Genomic DNA, 21856 nt, shown 5'->3' on the forward strand with positions numbered 1-21856 from the left:
CGTTTCGTTTTATTTCAATGTCAATTTCCTACCGTCACTAGTGGCAACGCGAGCGCCTATTACCATCTAGTACGATCGATCTTCAAGGCATTCCTAGACGATCACCAAGTATTTTATTGTGGAAAAACCAACGAACGATAAAGGCTTGCGCTCCTTTTTTAAAACCGTGTTGATATGTTGCAAGTAGATGCACTTGATTCAAAAGTCCTGCGCACCGGCTAGCAAAGTGTTCCCATGAGACAAACTCCGCCAACCCGGCGGACCGGCAAATCTGTGACTAAATCGAGTGCAACTACTGTGCCAAGGTTAATAGGCTACTAGCCTACGTAAGATTGAATAACTTTTCAATTCATGACCACAGAGAGACTGTCAACGAATACAGCAAACAACTGTTGTTTTTATGAGTGAGTTCATGTTTAAGTTTATATTCAACACTGTTTTTATTCAACAATATTACAAAACGCGCGTCTCCGTACTTCCGCTCGAGATGCAGCTGCAATGAATGATAGCCCTGCTTTTTAAAATTATTATTATTAGCAGCTCGTCGTGTTGATTTTCATATTAAGGAATATTTCACATTCTCTGGTCATAGGAACTACAAGAATTTGTGCATGAGGCAGATGCGGTGCGACTCGAGTTTCGCCATCAGGTGGAAGACCGTGTCCCCTCGCTCTGGTCAGTCTCACCGGAGGAAAGGCAGGAGAGAGCGGGGACCGTGAGAGGCCATTGGGAAAAAATCGTTTTAAACGGTCATCCAACTCAAAATAGTTCTCATTTTAATCTGACTATTCTCTCAACATTGATTTAATTTACTTATCTCAGCAATCTCTCGGTTTTCTGTATAGTTCTCTAATGTTGGTGGGCCATATTATTATGTTTTAATGTTTCCCCTGAATCACTATGATAAACACAGTAGTATAGTTTTTCTTGAGTATATGACTCAAGTGTAGCAATACAGGTGTGGTGGCTTAGCAGAAATATCATAATGCCGTGAACCAAGCAGTTGTGAGTTCAAATCCCAGATGATGACATATTGAATAATAATTATTGTATAAATACACAATGTAGTCAGGTGTGTCAAATATGTAAGATGAAAACACTGTTAATAGACACTGTTTTTATTGTCCAAAAACACGTTTTCACATGTGAAGTGTTCTAAAAACACGTAAATTCACATGTGAAATGTCACGTGAAGTTTTCCAAAACCACATATTTTTTCCATATTTTTTTAACCTACATCAAATATATCTACACACACTGGTTATAAACCTGGTATACATTTTGTGAATTGAACGACAAGGCAGATGATGCCAATGTAAATTTGGTCCAAAAAAATGTCTTTCTTACCGCAAAATCATGTTTTTTCTGTGTTGTGTCACAGTAATGATGTTCGATTGTTGGTTTTGGCCTTTTGAGCCCGCTTATAAACCTCATCAGTGGTCTATGTGAGTATCATACACTTAACAGAGTCAAATCATTACCCTGCTAGGGACTAGACATGAGTTCTTCTACAGATATTGTGCCTCTTCCTTCACGCCACAGGGAGCAGGATAAGCTACTCTAGCAGCCCAGCACCGTTTCCAGTCTCCGTCCCAAATGGCACCCCATAGGCCTCTGTTCATAAGTTGTGCAATATGTAGGGAATAGGGTGCCATTTTTGACACAGCATCCAGACTCAGGCATTTCCCTGTCTGTCTGTGCGTTAGCTAAGGACCGGTGTATTATACGGTGGATTTGCTCTGCTACTGAAGTGCAGTCCTGGCATGCCAAAGGGACCTAAATGACATCAATTGTTTGCATCCCAAATGGTACCATATTCCCTATTTAGTGCACTACTTTTGACCAGGAATCATAGGGTTCTGGTCAAAAGTAGTGTACTATATAGGGAATAGAGTGCCATTTGTGATGCATCAATTGCTGTAATGACATGCCACTGCCTCAACCAACTAAGATACTTCATTGATCAATTTTCACACTGTTTAGTAGCACCTCGTTGGAAATCCCCATCACTCATAAAATACCTGGGCTAGAGTCTCACCCTTGTGTAACAACAAGACAATTATAAGATGACAGAAAAGGAAGAATAAGTTAGTTTGAAATAAATTGTGTGAAAGTGATATTCATAATTCATGCATACTATACCTACTATGCTACTTATACTACCCTCAGGGCAGCATTTCCTTTCCATACTATAGCACAAGATGTGAAAAGATGTTGAAACTTTTGAAAAGACACCTTTTTGGTTGAAAAGATGTTGAAAAGAAGCCTTTTTGGTTGAAAAGATGTTGAAAATATGTATTTCTGGTTGAAAAGATGTTGAAAAGATGTATTTCTGGTTGAAAAGTGTTTTTTTTTTTCAATGTGTTGTGCTCACCAGGAGCACACTGATCACACTGTGATGGAGCTGAATGCTGATTAAGTGTCATTTATGACCACATGGTAAACAGCCGCATGAAAAGAGGAAGCAGATAAAGTTGAGGCTACAGACAGAACAGATCTGGCTTGAGTCTTGACATTTCCTCACACACCATAACTTCTTGGAAATAGGACTACCGAATTCACTGAACACTTAAGAGGAGACTAGGTGAGAATAACTTAAGTTGTATAAATAAGCTTACATATAAGTGATCATTTTTTGGGATTCTTACCATCTCTTTTGTATTTTAACCTCTATCCCACAATGTATTCTTAGAATGTTTATCATTAAATGCATGCACAGACACAGAGACACAGACACACACACACACTGTATCTGAGGGGGATTTCTCAACACCACTACAGTCACAACTGTCTGTCACTTCGTTTTAATTCTTCTCTTCCAAAGTGTCTGTGCCTGATAAAATGACATTACAATGAAGACAATACTACTGTCATAAGAGACAGAGGCGACGTCCAAAATACCACCATAATCCCTATAAAGTGCATTACTTTTGACCAGGTCCCATAGGGTAGTGTGCACTATATATAGGGAATAGAGGGGCATTTGGAACACATTCAGACAGAGAAAGCTAACAAGGGTGAGAAGAACGGATGTGTGGTCACAGTGGATGGTGTGAGGAACATCAGAGTCACTTAGTGAAGAATATACTGTAAGGGAAGTGAGTGGTAATGGTGTAATTTTGAGAATTATGATATTAGTGTGCGCATGAGAGAGAGAGACTTTTTGTATCTGAGCCATTTTTCTCTGAACCCTGACAGATATAGCAGTCAGTCCACATAATGTGGGCCCAGGATGGTCTAGATCTGGAAGGTTAATTACTGAGACCCACCTACTGACCCTTGCCCATGTTCTTCTGCTCCAGGGGACCTGTCCTCCTGCGCTCCCCAGGAAACATGCTTATCTTCTGGATGTCTTGTGGATCACTTCTCCCTCTCCTGCTCCTCTGCTATAATGGAAAAGACCACTGCACAATCCAGGAGAACAAACAATATCATGGTAGGGTTTAAGTCTAAAAGTCTCTTTTTTTTTTAGCAGATATCGATGACAACAAAATGTGTAATGTGGACATATGGTTAAATGTTTAATTGTGGACATTATGGAAAGTGTTATTAATACTGAGACAATATCACAACACTGCCACCCACTTGGAAATGTATTTTTATGCCCTATAGAGAGAACTGTACACTACATCATACAGCACAATGCGGTCCAATTCTATGTATATATCCTTCTTCCCACTCCCTCTCTCCTTAGTGTCCCCTGTGCTTGAGTCCCTGCGCTGCTACAATGACTACAGCTCCTACGTCCGCTGCAGCTGGGAAGAGAGTCCACACGCTTCCTCACAAGCCCTGTTAGCCCTATACTACTGGGACGACACTGAGAACCGGTAAGGATAGAAGTGATGAGAGGACAGAAAGAGGGAGGGAGGGGATAAGGAAAATGTGGACACCGAGAAACAATGTACTCAATTAACTCATGCCTCTCTCTATCTCTTTCTCTCGCTTTCTCTCCCCTCTCTTTCTCTGTCCCTCCAGTGAGTCCCTGTGTAAACCCTACGGTCAGCCAGCATTGAATGCCAACAACGGCAAGCTCACCGCCCAGTGTCAGTACAACACTCGTGACTTTGGCATCAATACCAACCATGTCTTCTTCTTCAACACCTCCTGTCCCCCTGCCCTGCTTCTGTCTAAGAATTGTGAGTTTAAACATTACAGGACCCCTGTCATAAATCATTGCTTCTCAATCATTTTACATCTACATGTTTAATTTTAGTTACAAGTTAGCTAGCAGATGACCAAATATATAGGATCCTGTATCTATATTTGACTATTAATTTATGTGTTGATTTGTTTTTGACAGTGTGTGCCTCTGTGTATTACAGTGAGGGTGCGTCCACCAGTCCATTTATCACAGCAGCCTGTAGAGAGAGGGGGCCGTTTGCTCAACTGGGAAAGCCCCTATCGCTCAACGTCCCTCCTGACCCCCACTCTCAACTATCAGGTCAACTACAGGAGGTCTAACCAGGATGACTGGACAGTATGTACTTGAGTAACAAACAATTAGCTTGAGTGCCATATCTTGTTTGTGCTATATATTGCCAATTCCCTATCACTCATTGTCACGGATAGCAGGCAAGAGCACAAACAAATCTGGGACCAGGTTAACATACAATGTGCTCTCAAAGACTCCTGTTCATCTAAGACATGTGCTTCTGAATATTCATAAATACAATACAAACTCTTAGAAACATGGGTTCCAAAAGGGTTCTTTGGCTGTCCCCACAGGAGAACCCTTTTTGGTTCCAGTTAGAACTCTTTTGGGTTCCAGTTAGATTTATTTGGGGTTTCATGTGGAAGGTTCTTCCAGGTTCTACCTGGAACCCAAAATGGTTATCCTATGGGGACAGCTGAAGGACCCTTTTAGGTTCTGGATATCACCTTTTTTTCTAAGAGTGTAGGAGGACTGTTAGTTAACATATTGCTTATGTTTTCCGACCCTCTTGTAAAAAGACATGCTAACTCTCATGGTTATTCATCATGGCATGAGATATCCCACGCAAAACAAGCACAAGCATAGGGTAGTTTTGCTCATTAATCACTTCTTTAGAATCCTTCATTTACAACCCCTCTGCTTCCTGCCCGGTGGTGTCACCAGAGTTTCATAACATTTGGGGGCTCAGTCCTGAACACCAGGGGCTGAGGGGTTTGTGTGAGAAAATAAGGAATTTTCTGAAATCATTTCCTGTAATTCTAATGATAATTCTATAATTTTACATGACTGGAGACATTCCAATAATATATTTTTTTTATACCACACAAATGATCAAAATGTCAAGCTACTCTGTTTTTGTGATCTCAATATGTAAATGTCAAACAACCCATATCTTAAATGCAACACATAGCATAGGCCAATGAAAAGAGTGGATACACAGATCTTAGGCCTACAATAAGAGTAGGAAACTATAGCACACCCACTTTTCAGTGGCACTCACGTATTTAAACAGAATTTCCCCGCAATTGTTATTGTATAGGAAGGCCTACTGTTAGAGTAATATTTAAAGTAATATATCAGCTAGTAGCCTAGCCTAAAATGACATTAGCATAAATTCAGTAAGTCAATGAAGCCAATAGTGGTTTCAGCTATATTGTTATTAAAACAATGTAGTCCTTACTGCATGGCCTTTTTTAAACAAGATCAAAAAATATGTCAAATGACTTGAATAGTGTACAATGTGTATTCACATCAGTAGGCTAAGTGACTGAAATGCATCAGAAAAGTCTTGGAAAGTTGAGGAAAATATCAGCGTAGCTCAACAGGTAGGCTATAGGTCTAGTGTATGTGTGTAGAGAACATCTGCAATGCTTTTAAATGCTAGACTAATGACCATGAGCACTCACCGCAACTTAGCTAACATTACCCTGCATAATTGTAACCTAACATCCAAACGGAGATTTGGTGAAAACAAAAAATCTGACATTGATTGATTTATCAAGATGAGTTCCCATGCTTGTCCCAAAACAGCACAAGGAACCTGTCCCAATCAAAACGGTGTTGGGGGGGATCAGTTGACCACACATGGCAATTGCTTCACGTTTATAATAACCAGTGCTATTTTTTTTAGGTAGCCTCCTGGAGCACCATTTTATAAATGATTATTAAGCCATTTCTGAATGAAAGTTGGTACCAACATGAAACCTTTCATTCAGAAAATCCTAAAACACCAAATTAGACTTACCTTATTATAAATTAGGCCATCATCACTGTCAATCGTAAACTTATAATTCTTCGCGTTTTACAGGTTAAACGTCCATGCTGCATGCATGCCAACCATTTAATCCCAATCAGTTTCATGGGAATATGGATTTTGATCTTCTTGAATGTTGTAAGTAAGTGTGGCTAACTGGCCGAGCTAATCCAATTTAGAGAAGATCGAGTTAAACACAGCCAGAAAAATGTAATGTTAAGTTTTCTACTATTTCTACTATAAGCCGCCTCCAACATAATTTTAGAGAATTTGACAGTACGTCCAACTGGCCTCACAACCGCAGACCACGTGTAACCATGCCAGCCCAGGACCTCCACAACCGGCTTCTTCACCTGAGGCATTGTCTGAGACCAGCCACCCGGACAGCTGATGAAACTGAGGAGTATTTCTGTCTGAAATAAAGCCCTTTTGTGGGGGGAAAATCTTTCTGATTGGCTGGGCCTGGCTCCCCAGTGGGTAGGCTTATTTATTTTATTTATTTTATTTTATTTTACCTTTATTTAACCAGGTAGGCAAGTTGAGAACAAGTTCTCATTTACAATTGCGACCTGGCCAAGATAAAGCAAAGCAGTTCGACAGATACAACAACACAGAGTTACACATGGAGTAAAACAAACATACAGTCAATAATAAAGTATAAACAAGTCTATATACAATGTGAGCAAATGAGGTGAGAAGGGAGGTAAAGGCAAAAAAAGGCCTTGGTGGCAAGGTAAATACAATATAGCAAGTAAAACACTGGAATGGTAGTTTTGCAATGGAAGAATGTGCAAAGTAGAAATAAAAATAATGGGGTGCAAAGGAGCAAAATAAATAAATAAATTAAATACAGTTGGGAAAGAGGTAGTTGATAGGGCTAAATTATATGTGGGCTATGTACAGGTGCAGTAATCTGTGAGCTGCTCTGACAGTTGGTGCTTAAAGCTAGTGAGGGAGATAAGTGTTTCCAGTTTCAGAGATTTTTGTAGTTCGTTCCAGTCATTGGCAGCAGAGAACTGGAAAGAGAGACGGCCAAAGAAAGAATTGGTTTTGGGGGTGACTAGAGAGATATACCTGCTGGAGCGTGTGCTACAGGTGGGAGATGCTATGGTGACCAGCGAGCTGAGATAAGGGGGGACTTTACCTAGCAGGGTCTTGTAGATGACATGGAGCCAGTGGGTTTGGCGACGAGTATGAAGCGAGGGCCAGCCAACGAGAGCGTACAGGTCGCAATGGTGGGTAGTATATGGGGCTTTGGTGACAAAACGGATTGCACTGTGATAGACTGCATCCAGTTTGTTGAGTAGGGTATTGGAGGCTATTTTGTAAATTACATCGCCAAAGTCGAGGATTGGTAGGATGGTCAGTTTTACAAGGGTATGTTTGGCAGCATGAGTGAAGGATGCTTTGTTGCGAAATAGGAAGCCAATTCTAGATTTAACTTTGGATTGGAGATGTTTGATATGGGTCTGGAAGGAGAGTTTACAGTCTAACCAGACACCTAAGTATTTGTAGTTGTCCACGTATTCTAAGTCAGAGCCGTCCAGAGTAGTGATGTTGGACAGGCGGGTAGGTGCAGGTAGTGATCGGTTGAAGAGCATGCATTTAGTTTTACTTGTATTTAAGAGCAGTTATGCCCTCCCAGGCTCACCCATGGCTGCGCCCCTGCCCAGTCATGTGAAATCTATAGATTAGGGCCTAATGAATTTATTATAATTGACTGATTTCCTTATACTACCATTGTTTTTCACCATTGCAGTAGCGCGAAAGATTCGGGGCTGACCGAAAATCATTCGGGGCTAGGTCCTGGTGACGTCCATGTTCCTGCTTCGCTCATCTTGTACATCAAAATCCTCACCAAAGTTTACCGTGCCACTATCTGAGACTGAGAGGATGTCACACGGCGGAAGTACAGAACACAATACCACCAAGTCAGATAAAGATCAGGGCTCTGTCTCAATAGTCTGAAGTGGTTTCCACCCTTTCATCTGCACTGATTTGAAACTACAGGACAGGTGAAAGCAATTTAAAGATTATGTCAGGAAGTCTACTTTAAACTGTCCAGACCAGGGGACTCACACTAGTACTTATGTAGGGAATGAGACAAAGAAAGGAACCCAGGTTTAATCAATGCTGTTTCAATGGAATTATGTTGAACCAACGTGGAATAGACGTTGAGTTGATGTATGTGCCCAATGGAGAGCTACTTTTACTTTTGGGACTCAACCACAGTCTTTGTCTGTTTCTCTCTGTGCAGGCAGTGGAGGTTCAAGACACCCAGCTGAGTTTGGAGCCTGAAGCTCAGGTGCCTGGCTGCCAGTATGAGGCCAAGGTTAGGGCAAAGGGGAAGACGGGACTGTGGAGTGAGTGGAGCTCTCTAGTGACCTGGATGACTGAGGACGGTGAGTGGCAATCCTACTGTACATAAAGTTATTTCGGAAAGTATTCAGACCCCTTGACTTTTTCCACACTTTGTTACGTTTATAGCCTTATTCTAAAACTGATTAAATATTTTTTACCCCTCATTAACCTGTCTACGATACTGGTTCCCAATTGGGAATCAACCCTCCCACGTTCAGCTGAAACGGTGGCGCATGGAACGCAAAAATATTCTTAAAAATATTTAACCTCCACACATTAACAAGTCCAATAGCTCAAATGAAAGATAAACACCTTGTTAATCTAGCCAGCAAGTCAGATTTCTAAAATGTTTTACGGCGAAAACATAGCACATATATATGTAAAACCACCACCAGACACAGCTCATTTGAATAGCCAAAACATGCAATCAACAAACGCAGGATTAAAAAATAAATCGCTCACTAACCTTTTGAAAATCTTCATCAGATGACAGTAATATGACATGTTACACAGTACATATTTTTTTTTTCAATAATATGCCATTTATATCCATAAATGTCCATTTACAGTGAGTTCACGTTCAGAAATTACTCAAAAATGCCCGCAGGAAATCTATGTAGCGCGGCAAGATAACGTAAATAGACATCATAAACTTTGACTAAATATACATGTTCTACATATAGTTAGAAAGATACACTGCTTCTTTATGCAACCGCTGTGTTAGATTTATTTTTAACGTTACAGAAATCGCACACTATTCCATATGCTGAGACAGCGCTCAGTTCCAAGCTACATTTCTACGTAATGTTGGAGTCAACAGAAACACAGATTTAAGCATAAATATTCCCTTACCTTCGATGGTCTTCGTTCAGAATGTTCTGGAAGGCTTCATACTTACCCAATACATCGTTTGGTTTCAAGTCTTGCGTCTTTGTATTAGCTACTGCTAATAACATCAGCTGAAATGCACCCAAAACGTCCTCTGGTCCGGAAAAGTTGCACATCAAAACTTCAAAATTACATATTATATGTCGACTAAACAGGTCAAACTAAGTGCAGAAGCAAGCTTTATGATGTTTTAGACATGCAAAACAAACTTCAATTCAATCGGCCATCGTCTGCCCTTCTCTTGAGTGCTGGAACAAAGGAATGGCTGGGACCAATTCGCGCCCATACGCACAGCCTATTCTCTCGTGGCACGCACTAATTTCACTCCCATAGGGTCAATTCTCGCGGGATTTGAACGATTCAAAGCTCTACTGAAAGAGGACATCTAGCGGAAGAGATAGAAAGTGTCCAGAATCATAACTGGTTGGGAAGGGTGGGGGCCATGACGTCAAAGTTGCTCCAACTTTCATGGCCACAAAAACTAGTTTGGAAGAATGCCTGCCCTGTGAGTTCTGCTATACTTACATACATAATTCCAACGGTTTTAGAATCTTTAGAGTGTTTTCTATCCAATAATAATTTTTATTTGCATATATTAGCAATTTTTGACAGATTTTTTTTCCAGTTTACTAGGGGTACCCAATCTCTCCAAAGGGGGCGTATGTCTGCCATATCCTTAACAGGTTTTAATCTACACAAAATACCCCATAACGACAAAGTGAAAACAGTAATAAAAAAATAATAATTACCTTAATTACATAAGTATTCAGACCCTTTTCTATGAGACTCGAAATTGAGCTCAGGTGCATCAAGTTTCCATTGATCATCCTTGAAATGTTTAAATTCATTGGAGTCCACCTGTGGTAAATTCAATTGATTGGACATTATTTGGAAAGACCTGTCTATATAAGGTCCAACAGTTTACAGTGCATGTCAGAGCAAAAACCAAGCCATGAGGTTGAAGGAATTGTCTGCAGAGCTCCGAGACAGGATTGTGTCGAGGCACAGATCTGGGGAAGGGTACCAAAAAATGTATTCCGCATTGAAGGTCCCCAAGAACACAGTGGCCTCCATCATTCTTAATTGGAAGAAGTTTGGAACCACCAAGACTCTTCCTAGAGCTGGCCCCCAGGCCAAACTGAGCAATCGGGGGAGAAGGGCCTTGGTCAGGGAGGTGACCAAGAACCCGATGGTCACTCTGACAGAGCTTCAGATTTCCTATGTGGAGATGGGTGAGACTTCCAGAAGGACAACCATCTCTGCAGCACTCTACCAATCAGACCTTTATGGTAGAGTGGCCAGACGGAAGCCACTCCTCAGTAAAAGGCACAAGACAGCCCGCTTGGATTTTGCCAAAAGGCACCTAAAGGACTCTCAGATGATGAGAAACAAAAGTCTCTGGTCTGATGAAACCAAGATTGAACTCTTTAGCCTGAATGCCAAGCGTCATGTCTGGAGGAAACCTGGCACCATCCCTACGGTGAAGCATGGTGGTGGCAGCATTATGCTGTGGGATGTTTTTCAGCGGCAGGGAAAGGGAGACTAGTCAGGATCGAGGGAAATATGAAGCCCTGCTCGAGAGCACTCAGGACCACCGACTGGGATGAAGATTCACCTTGAAACAAGGCAACACAGCCAATACAACGCAGGAGTGGCTTCCCTACAAGTCTCTGAACGTCCTTGAGCCTGGACTTGAACCCAATCGAACATCTCTGGAGAGACCTGAAAATAGCTGTGCCCATCCAACCTGACAGAGCTTGAGAGGATCTGCAGAGAAGAAAGAGAGAAACTCCTCAAATACAGGTGTGTCAAGCTTGTAGCGTCATACACAAGAAGATATGATATTTCATTTTTAAATTTTTTTTTTTTGTCTGCAAAAATGTCTAAACCTGTTTTTGCTTTGTCATTATGGGGTATTGTGTGTTGATTGAGGAGAAAGAAACTATTTAATGAATTTTAGAATAAGGCTGTAACGTAACAAAATGTGGAAAAAGTAATGGTGTCTAAATACTTTCCGAATTAATTGTACATAAACATACTTCATCCTAATGTATTAGTTTTATAGGATTGTAATGAGTTTGTAATTAAATTCTTATGAGTGACTTTATAGCATTGTGTGTGATTTATGTGGAGGTGTCAGGGCATTGTGATCTCATCATGTCATGTGTTTGGAACAGCATTGCTCAGTCGTGCATCAATGTCTTCTTCCATTTTGTTCACTCACGTCCTCCCTAATTGACTCTCTCTCTGTCTCTCTCTTCTCCCTCCCTCCCTCTTTCCCTCACCTCCCTTCCCTCCCTCACGCAGACCCTGTGCCAGGCCCCTCCAGTGCGCAGTGTGTGGTGGATGACGAGAAAGTGGTGACATGCAGCTGGGAGGTGAAGAGAGACCTGGCTCAGTTCCTTACCTTCCATCTGTCCTGCAAACGCAACCACACTGCACCGTGAGTTAGGATCTGCTGCCAAAGCACTGTGTGTGTGTGCGTTTGTGCATGCGTTCACGTGTGGGTGCCCATGGATGAGAGACAAAATAGTTCACTTCAGTCTCAAGGATGTCTACTCTCCTTCACAGCATTGTCCTCCCTCTTCTCTATCTATCCCTTTCGCCATCTCTCCAGAGCCCAGAAATGCTGTGTTAACACCATGGTCAGCGCTCCGTCCAGGGGTCCAATACTCAAATACAGCTGCTCCTTCCCTGTCCCAGACTCAGAACAGCTAGAGGTGGAGCTCATCCCCACATGCAACAGCAAAACGTTTAAAACACATAAAAACAGTGAGTAATTTTCACTCCGACACAGGGGTGATATTTGAAGGAGAATAAAATTTCATAGCTGATACTCAATTAATGATGATATATATACTGCCTCAGTGATTGTGTATCAGTGCTGCCACCTGGAGTTTGTATTGTGGTATCACAGGCACAATTTTCTGCTGATTCCGGTTGTGGGCGCTGCAGTTACCGTACCAGGTGGTGATACAGCCTGACAGGATGCTCTCAATTGTGCATCTTTAGGTGACAAGCCAATTTTTTTCAGCCTCCTGAGGTTGAAGAGGGGATGTTGTGCCTTCTTCACCACACTATCTGTGTGGGTGGACCATGTCAGTTTGCCTTCTTCACCACACTATCTGTGTGGGTGGACCATGTCAGTTTGCCTTCTTCACCACACTATCTGTGTGGGTGGACCATGTCAGTTTGCCTTCTTCACCACACTATATGTGTGGGTGGACCATGTCAGTTTGTCAGTGATGTGTACGCCAAGGAACTTGAAACTTTCCACCTTCTCCACTGCTGTCCCGTCGATGTGGATAGGGAGGTGCTCCCTCAGCTGTGTCCTGAAGTCCACGATCATCTTCTTTGTTTTGTTGATGTTGAGTGAGAGGTAATTTTCCTAACACCACACTCCCAGAGCCCTCACCTCCTCCCTGTAGGATGTCTCGTCATTGTTGGTAATCAAGCCTACTACTGTTGTATCGTCTGCAAACTTGATGATTGAGTTTGAGGCGCACATGGCCACGCAGTCATGGGTGAACAGGGAGTACAGGAGGGGACTGAGCACGCGCCCTTGTGGGGCCCCAGTGTTGAGTTGTTGTTTTCTACCTTCACCACCTAGGGGCAGCCCGTCAGGAAGTCCAGGATCCAATTGCACAGGGGGGCAGGGTTCAGACCCAGGGCCTCAAGCTTAATGATGAGCTTGGATTATACTATGGTGTTGAATGCTGAGCAGCATTCTTGCATAGGTATTCCTCTTGTCCAGATGGGATAGGGCAGTGTGCAGTGTGATGGCGATTGCATCGTCTGTGGACCTATTGGGGTGGTAAGCAAATTGAAGTGGATCTAGGGTGACAAGTAAGGTGGAGGTGATATGATCCTTAACTAGTCTCTCAAAGCACTTCATGATGACAGAAGTGAGCACTACTGGGCGATAGTCATTTAGTTCCGTTACCTTTACATTCTTGGGTATAGGGACAATGGTGGCTATCTTGAAGCATGTGGGAACAGCAGACTGGGATAGAGAGAGATTGAATATAATCACACCAGCCTGTTTAAGATCAAGTTCAATCTCTTTAAAGTTTCTTGATGTCTGATTTTTGATGTATCTCTCTATACAGTTCGTCCAAACCGTCCACTCCACGTGCAGATAGAAGCGAGAGATGGGAACTGGATTCTAAAATGGAATCCGCCAAAATCAAATTTTGAATTCACCTATCAGGTGCACTACTGGAGTAATGACACTCAGGTAGGATAAGTATTTGATCTATTTTTGTGCTATAATTTCACAGGAAGTGGGATGATCCAAAAGCAATGTCTTTTCATGTTCAGTATTACATTTGATAATCTCTAGGTCATCATCTAAAGAACGCTCATCAAGCGAGATAGACTTGCTTTTTTAAGCATCTCATGAACAGATCATTTGATGATGACTGATGTCTCACTTGGTTCTGTCCAACCTTTTCTTTTTCAGGAGGATACTAGGTTAATCAATGTCTCCCAGGGGTCCCTCTCACTCTCCATCCTGGGGGGGTCCCTGCGCCCCTCTGAGTGCTACCTGGTTAAGGTGAGAGCTCTGGTGGTCCCGGGAAGGGGTGATACTTTCGAAGGACCCCCCTCAGAATGGACCGACCCAGTGGAGTGGACCTCACAACCAGGTAATGGACCTAGATTGTATCTCCTAGTTGAAGCATGTTTTTAATAATATTCTATTATTCTATTCTAGCCTGATTTTTTTGCCATCATGCCAACTCCAATTCATTGTCATGTCATTTGCTATATATGGCTTGATAATGACAGCAATGGAGTTGGCAAGAGCACAAACTTGGACCAAGCTATTTCTATTATTTTTTGGCCTATAACTCTGAAAACATATTTTATCATCAGAGATAACCAGTCTGAACAAAACAAGTACAAATGAGGGGATGTGATCCATATCAAAAGGGTGGAGCTCAAAAAACTATAATGTGATGCTGAATGAAAAAGCACCAAAGTTCAAATCCCTTGAAGAAGGTTTTCAAAAACAGAGACTTTCATTATGTATTGAAGAGCGTTTTCTTTGCTTCCATGTGTTAGTCTAATCTGAAGTCATGATATTTGCTTTCATGTGAACAATGAGCTTGGATGAATTTGATGTTTTATCATTGAACTACCATAATACTGAAATGTGTGTAACATGCTGTTTGGAGGGTTCAGAGAGTGAAACGAGAAGAAATTAAGACTAGACTTGATGAAGGCAGCATACAGGAGCTGACAAAATGTGACTTTGTTCTCTTGAAGCAACCGCCATCTCAATCAGTTCACGTGACAGACAGGAATTTCCAGACACTACTAATCAATTACTCATCAATCATCATCAACTACATTTTCCACTCTTACATATGCATGTTTTGTCCCATGTCTCCTGGTAGCTTCCTGGTCCATCACCACCTTCCTCTACGTCTTCATCAGTGTACTGGTGGCCATTGTCTTCATCACTCTATATGTTACCATACCAGCCTGTCACAGGTGATTACTCAGACTTCTCCAACTGTTTTTATTGTTTTTCTATCATTTGAATTCACCCTTGTGTTATTACTAGTGTTAAACTACAGGTAACTGCCAAAACAATGGAAACACTTGAGTAAATGAGGAATACAAAGTAGTGTATATTGGTGTTTCCACACAAGTGTGGTTTCTGAGTTAATTAAGCAATTAACATCCCATCATGCTTATGGTCATGTATAAAAATGCTGGGCAGACCATTATTTTGGCTACATAGGATGACAATAACCCATCCACAGGCCACGAGTGGTCACGATGAGAATGAAAACAACGTAAACCATGAAATCAATGTAAACCATATGCCATTGCCTTCTCAGTCACCAGATCTCAACCCAACCCAAAACCCAACACTTATGGGAGATTCTGGGGCGGCGCCTGAGACAGCATTTTCCACCAACATCAACAAAATGCCAAATTATGTAGTTTCTCGTGGAAGAATGGCGTCGCATCCCTCCAATATAATTCCAGAAACTTGTAGAATCTATGCCAAGGTGCATTGAAGCTGTTCTGGCTCATGGTGGTCCAACACCCTATCCTTTATTTTGGCAGTTACCTGTCATTCTATTCGTTCATTTTCCCATCCATTCCATCCATTCGTTTTCTGTCTGTAGGAGGCTAGTCTTGTGGGAGGTGTCTGTCCCGTCGCCCCTCAAGAGCAAGGCACTGGGAGAGGTCATTAAGGTCAGTCTGAATACATCTGAATGGCTGAGTATTCATCCAGCATTATTCGCAAAGCATCTCACTGTGGACTATTCAGCCATATGACAACTGCACTCAATAATAATAAAAAATTGTCTTAGACTGTGAACAAAAAATATTTTTCATAACCACTATAAATGACAATGTATGTATCCAGGGCTGTGCACAGACCTTTCAGGGGGCTGGTGCTCCAAATGAAAAAAGGGGCAATTCATATCTCAAAATTCATAACCTACTAACAGCCTCTGTAGTGAAAATGTAAACATGTTTTAGCATTGGCCTATTTACATTCATTTACAAAATTGTAAGCAAGCTAGTTATAGTGCCTCTGAATGTCGATTGATGTACATCTGCTAGCTAGTGAACTTGACGATGTCACGACGACTTGGGGGCAATGGGTTCAGAACAACAACGACAAACGGTATACAAAAAATATACCGCCACCCAAAAGGGCGAGTGTGAGGGAAAACGGGTGTGGAAGGGCAAAGGCGCAGGTGCTCGGGCTCAGGTAGACCTCTATCTGTGCACGTGCCTCCATGCATCCATCTTTCATAGTTCATCATTCACAGATAATGGTATGTCCTCTCTTTCCCAGAAGTCTCCTGATAGGTTGTTATTTCCCGAGAGTGAGAGAAGTGAAAATACCTACATCTGCAGCGTACAGACACTGGAGAGCTTTAGCTGGTAAAACACTATCCAACACTTCTAAAATAATACTCGTACACACGGTGACCTGGCTCAACCCTAAGCCGTAACTCACTCTTGTGTTGCAGCTCTTCAGATAATCCATTGTGGTTGACCCCAGATGTAAAGGCCAATGGACTGTTCCATTCCATTACCAAGGAGGAGTGGAAGAAGTATGACCAAAACTATTCCTCAATACTTCTGTTGTCTGTGGACAGATCTTGCCCTCCTGCTCTAGACTCATCCGGATTCAGCTTCAGTGGCCCTTACATCTTGTGTGGTGACAGTTCACCGGCGCCGAGTGAGTTTCTGAGTCTGGAGCCTCCCTGTGAGGAGTCCGACAACACTCTCTCTAACTCTGACCCCTCTTCTCCCTCCTCCTCGGAGAGGTCTGCCCCATCCCCCTTGGAGTCGAGTGAGGGCTATGTGGCGATGCCTCAGATCAGTGCTGGCCTGTCCAGATCAACAACGAACGACAGTAAGAACATTGGTAACAACAACGGCAACAATGTCGTCATCATGGCATGGCCCAAGTCAGAGCTCCTCCCACCCCAACCTAGCTCTATGTCCACCTGCTCACCACCCAGTGAGAATGAAGACCCTCCTCCAGCGTACAGGCCCACCACCACCACCCCCTTCACCTTGCCCCCAGTGGACCCTACCCTACATACCTCTGGGTACTGCTTCCTCCCGGCTCTACAGGCACTTGGGGGCTGGGGCCATGTGCAGTCTTCTGGGCCACCTAAAGGGGGCAGTCAAGAGCAGCAGGCAGGGAGGAGAGAGAGGAGGCAGGAAGAGCAGTGCAAGGAGGATCCCTATGTCAGACTGTCCCAGCTAGCCACTTAGCTAACCCCATCTAATGCTGGAATACATGCTCAGGACATGAGGGCCTCTATAGGCCACTGTTCTCAATATTTGATCCATTCTAACACTAACACACCTGACTCAACTAATCACAAGAGCTTGATTATTAGTTGGGCTAGTTCAATCAGGTGTGTTAGTGTTGGAATGGACCACGTGTAAAACTAGTGATTTGTGGTCACCGAAGACTGGGTTGAGATTGAGAAACACTTCTATTTCTAGGAGGGAAAACTGTTGGCGCCTCATACATTAGCCTCCCTTGATTACTCACAATGCCCAGCAGATGGCAGCACTGTACTTACTGTGTATCTGTTGAACTCAGAGGTGGCCTATGGATTCTACTGTAAGGACTAACTACAAACACAGAAGCATAGTGCAGTAAGCCATTCCTCTCTGGGTGGTAAGGTGACTCAGGGCCAGAATCCCAGGTTTCCACCACATCACATGGATGGTACATGTGTAACAGGGTGGCACTGTTGAGCCTTATGCCTCTGTCAGTGCCGGTGGCTGTTCCTGTCGTTCTACAGCAGGGGTCGGCCCACGGGCTGCAAAGTGTTGTGTTACAGAATCAAATCAAATGTAATTTGTCACAAGCTCCGTAAACAACAGGTGTAGACTTACAGTGAAATGCTTAATTTACAGGCCCTTCCCAACAATGCAGAGAGAAAAATATAGAAAGAAAATAACACGAGTAATAAATACACAATGAGTAATGATAACTTGACTATATACACAGGGTACCAGCACTGAGTTGATGTGCAAGGGTATGAGGTAATTGAGGTAGATATGTACATATATGTAGGGGTAAAGTGACAAGGCAACAGGATAGATAATAAATAGTAGCAACAGTGTTAGTGCAAAGAGGGTGAATGCAGATAGTCTGGTTAGCTATTTGGTTAACTATTTAGTAGTCTTATGGCTTGGGGGTAGAAGCTGTTCAGGGTCCTGTTGGTTCCAGACCTGGTGCATTGGTACCGCTTGCCATGCGGTAGCAGAGAGAACAGTCTGTGACTTGGGTGGATGGTGTCTTTGACAAATGTTTTCCTCTAACACCGCCTGGTATAGAAGTCCTGGCAGGACCATACACACTACCCTCTGTAGCGCCTTGCAGTCGGATGCCAAGCATTTGCCATACCAAGCAGTGATGCTACCAGTCAAGATGCCTTTAATGGTGCATCTGTAGAACATTGAGGATCTGATTTTTGAAATTTTCAGCCTCCTGAGGGGGAAGAGGCATTGTCGTACCTTCTTCACAAATGTCTGGGTGGACAATGTTTATTCCTTAGTGATGTGGAACTAAGGAACGTGAAGCTCTCATCACGCTCCACTACAGCCCCATCGATGTGGATAGGGGTGTGCTCGGCCCTCCGTATCCTGTAGTCCACGATCAGCTCCTTTGTCTTGTTGATGTTAAGAGAGAGGTTGTTGTCCTGGCACCACACTGCTAGATCACTGACCTCCTCTCTATAGGTGGTCTAAGCAGACTTAATGATGGCGTTGGACTTGTGCGCAGCCAAGCAGTCGTGGGTGAACAGGGAGTACAGGAGGGGACTAAGCATGCACCCCTGAGGGGCTCACATGTTGAGGGTCAGCGTGGCAAACTTTTTGCTTCCTTGGTTAAACGTGAGGACACATTTCAAAAATCGAGGGGAAAGATATGACAGGGTGGAACTGTTGAGTTGATGAATGCAGCCTTGTGCCTCTGTTGATTGTAATTACGGGTGTGGCTTTCAGTATTTAACATGGCTGTTCTTGTTGTTCTACATAGTCGCATTACCATGAGAAGGTTGGTATGCGCAGGGAGGATGGGAGTGGCAACATTGGGCTAGTCCACATTCTGAAGTATATCCGGGGATTTTGTAAGTGTGTATGGCAAGAGTACCCATATGCCAATTTGACCCACTCTCCTTCTCCCCTTGGCATTCCCTCGTGAGAGTATTGTGCAACATGTTCTGTGAACACGAGTAATTGATCTGATCTGTGTTATGCCATAGCTCAGGCATATATTGAATAGAATTGAGGAGTTGTCTGTCCCCTAAAGTTTTTTTTATGTCCTGTGATAGGGAATCAGTACGAGCTAGAGCTTCCAAGGAACATGTATGCCTGGAGCTGAAGATGAAATTATGGTGTCAAATATTTGTGGGTTGTTCACTATACCTCTGCCTATTATTCCCATGCTCCACTCCCTGATGTTAGAGAACCTGTGTGTTTCAGATTAGTCCCGAGGACCTCCCCTCGCGTATATAAATGTGCCGTACTATCGACTACAGGAATAGGTAGATATATGTAAATCCCCTGTGTTACACATCAGAAAAGGGCACACAGTAGTGAAGGCTGAGTCCCAAATGCCTCCTTATTCACTATGTAGGGAATAGGGTGCCATTTGGGACTCAGACTTAGTGTATACTCCTCTGAAAGGTTATCATAGCGGGGATAGTTAGGAGAGACCGCGGATGGTTGTAACACAGGACAGTTGTAACACTCTCAATATCTCTAATCAGGAACAAGCTAGAATCATGTGACTCACTGTGCACTATTTATTGTGAAGAAGCAAGACCCTGTGATAGACTGCCGATTTTATTGAAAAAAATATGATTTTGAGGTAAGAAATTAAACAAATTGACCAAATGTATTTTGCAGATAGCATCACCTGCTTTGTCGTTCACCAAACTTATCAGGTTTATAACCAGTGTGTAGATATATTATATGTACGCTATCAATGCTAAAGTTTGATCATGTGGCTAAAAATTGAAGATAGCTCATGGCTGCAAGGGTCAGGGTTAGCCTAAGGAGGTCTGGGTGCTGGGCATGCAAATTGCCACAGGAGGAATGCTGCCAGACATGTTGGTGCTGCAGGAAGATCAGCACACCTCAAATCCAGTGGTTATACGGTCAAATCCCAGGTGGAGTTATATTTTAGATGAACAGTTTACCACTTACTTTAAAACCACCATACCATTACTTTATTATAATGGTTTGGGATCATCTGGGACCATCGTGACGTCCTGACGACTGATAGAACAAGTGTCTTGAGAACATCCACTTGCTTAATCTATAGTATGTCACTTTTGTTTTGAGCCAACTTCGCCGTGGGCGTTGAGCGGGGCACCTGGTTCACGCCCGGGAGGCAGCCCGGTTCCAAACCAAATGCAATTACTTTTTACCCAGGGCAAACTCCTGCCGTGGCAACCTGTGTCAGATAATCAAATGTCCCTTCAATGTCTCACATGCTCACGTTGTCACATTTTATCACATTAACTTCACAGAAAATGACACGTGTTCACTTGTGGAATTCATGAGGTTTTTTTTACATAAGGGACACCACATTCAGTTGTTTAGTCCAGATGTTGTTGTTTAGTCCAGATGTTGTTGTAGTGGTTGAGAAGGGCCAGTTAATGGAACGTAAAAAAAGAATACACATTTTATGATTTTCATTATTATTTTATTATTTCTGCTGCACAAAATGTTACCCTCTATGGTATCGGTGTCCCCCCCCACAGGACGGTTGAGCTAATGTGCACTAATGTGATTAGCATGACATTTTAAGTAGCAAGAACAAGAAAGTTTTAATTATTGTTAATCTAACTGCACTGTTCAATTTACAGTAGCTGTTACAGTGAAATGTTTTTTTCATTGTATTATCTTTTACCAGATCTAATGTGTTATATTCTCATACATTAATTTCACATTTCCACAAACTTCAAAGTGTTTCGTTTCAAATGGTATCAAGAATATACATATCTTGCTTCAGGTCCTGAGCTACAGGCAGTTAGATTTGGGTAAGTAATTTTAGGTGAAAATTGAAAAAAAAGGGTCCTATCCTTAAGGGGACGTGGCAATGTTGTTCTCATGGTCTCAGTAAGGCTTTCAATATTTCGTTGCATATCATGATTTTTGCATTTTTTTAACTGTTACATTTCACCCCAGGCCCTGTTACAACTGACCTGGGAGGTGACATAAATTGTAGCATTTTACTCCTTGTCTGTTTGATTTAGAGAGATAACACCTATACCTATTGGTAGCAGACAGATGGAAGCCGTTCCTATCACATTTTGAATGTAGCAGCTCAAACAATCTCTGAGAAATTGACAAAAATGCTAAAAGTGTTAGAACCATCCCGTCTCTCCAAAGTTATGAATTCTTCACCAGCACAGAACAAATGTTAAGTCTTTGGCACACTATATATGCCCTGTTGGATCATCTGGTGCCCTTAACTTTGTGTTAACGATTTGTCAGTCCTATTTATTTCTGAAATATTCAATATAATATACATTTTATATTATGCTTTATATGATAAGTAGTTTGATATATGAAAAATTGTGCCAATTGTTTTCCTGTATTTGTGCTGTAGGCCTATTTCTAGGCGATCATACAAATAGATTATGTTGTGAAACAAGCTTTCTGTCACACTTTCCTTCCCCAAATGCTCCATTCAGGTAAAGGAAAATGTCACCAGATGGATGTGCTATGATGACCCCCCCCCCCCCCCCCCCGCAGGGACTGGGAGACAAGTCAGGATTGCTGCCAAAGATGCTTCAACAAAGTACTGAGCAAAGGTTCTGAATACTAATGTAAATGTGATATTTCCATTTTTAATTGTTTATACATTTTCAAAAATGTATTAAAAACCTGTTTTTGCTTTGTCA

General features: G+C 42.4%; 2 protein-coding genes across 7 annotated transcripts in view; one reads left to right on the forward strand and one right to left on the reverse strand.

Annotated features, from left to right (window-relative positions):
• LOC110486120 (parvalbumin-7) overlaps positions 1-11129 on the reverse strand; it is a 55695-nt gene extending 44566 nt beyond the window's left edge. Inside the window, exon 1 of one of the 3 annotated variants that reach the window (XM_090196195.1) lies at positions 9445-11129. In XM_090196195.1, coding sequence (XP_090052321.1) covers positions 9445-9550 — 106 coding nt within the window. In that variant the 5' untranslated portion in view covers positions 9551-11129. Of the gene's footprint in view, positions 1-3269; positions 3411-9444 lie in introns of those variants that run through there. The other 2 variants (XM_090196196.1, XM_021557490.3) reach the window with 2 other exon arrangements.
• LOC110486123 (interleukin-3 receptor class 2 subunit beta) lies at positions 593-21856 on the forward strand. Of its 4 annotated transcripts, none has more exons than XM_021557492.3 (14): positions 593-2584; positions 3303-3436; positions 3695-3827; positions 3976-4136; positions 4323-4477; positions 8443-8587; positions 11742-11877; positions 12052-12206; positions 13544-13671; positions 13897-14080; positions 14834-14930; positions 15578-15647; positions 16261-16349; positions 16439-21856. In XM_021557492.3, exons 2-14 carry the CDS (start codon positions 3334-3336, stop codon positions 17193-17195), a joined length of 2313 nt encoding a protein of 770 aa, XP_021413167.3. In that variant the 5' UTR covers positions 593-2584; positions 3303-3333; the 3' UTR covers positions 17196-21856. The 4 variants fall into 4 exon arrangements, with proteins under 4 accessions (XP_021413167.3, XP_090052319.1, XP_036796661.2 ...); XM_090196193.1 differs by having other exon boundaries at positions 16264-16349; XM_036940766.2 differs by lacking the exon at positions 593-2584 and having other exon boundaries at positions 3286-3436.

Source organism: Oncorhynchus mykiss, chromosome 13 (assembly GCF_057628025.1).
Source record: "Oncorhynchus mykiss isolate SJ-2025 chromosome 13, ASM5762802v1, whole genome shotgun sequence".
NCBI lineage: Eukaryota > Metazoa > Chordata > Actinopteri > Salmoniformes > Salmonidae > Oncorhynchus > Oncorhynchus mykiss.

Coding starts and splice junctions, on each gene's coding strand:
- LOC110486123 (XM_036940766.2), top strand. CDS start 3,286: ATGTTCTTCTGCTCCAGGGGACCTGTCCTCCTGCGCTCCCCAGGAAAC. Junction 3,437..3,694: donor GGAGAACAAACAATATCATG/GTAGGGTTTAAG, acceptor CTCTCTCCTTAG/TGTCCCCTGTGCTTGAGTCC. Junction 12,207..13,543: donor GTTTAAAACACATAAAAACA/GTGAGTAATTTT, acceptor CTCTCTATACAG/TTCGTCCAAACCGTCCACTC.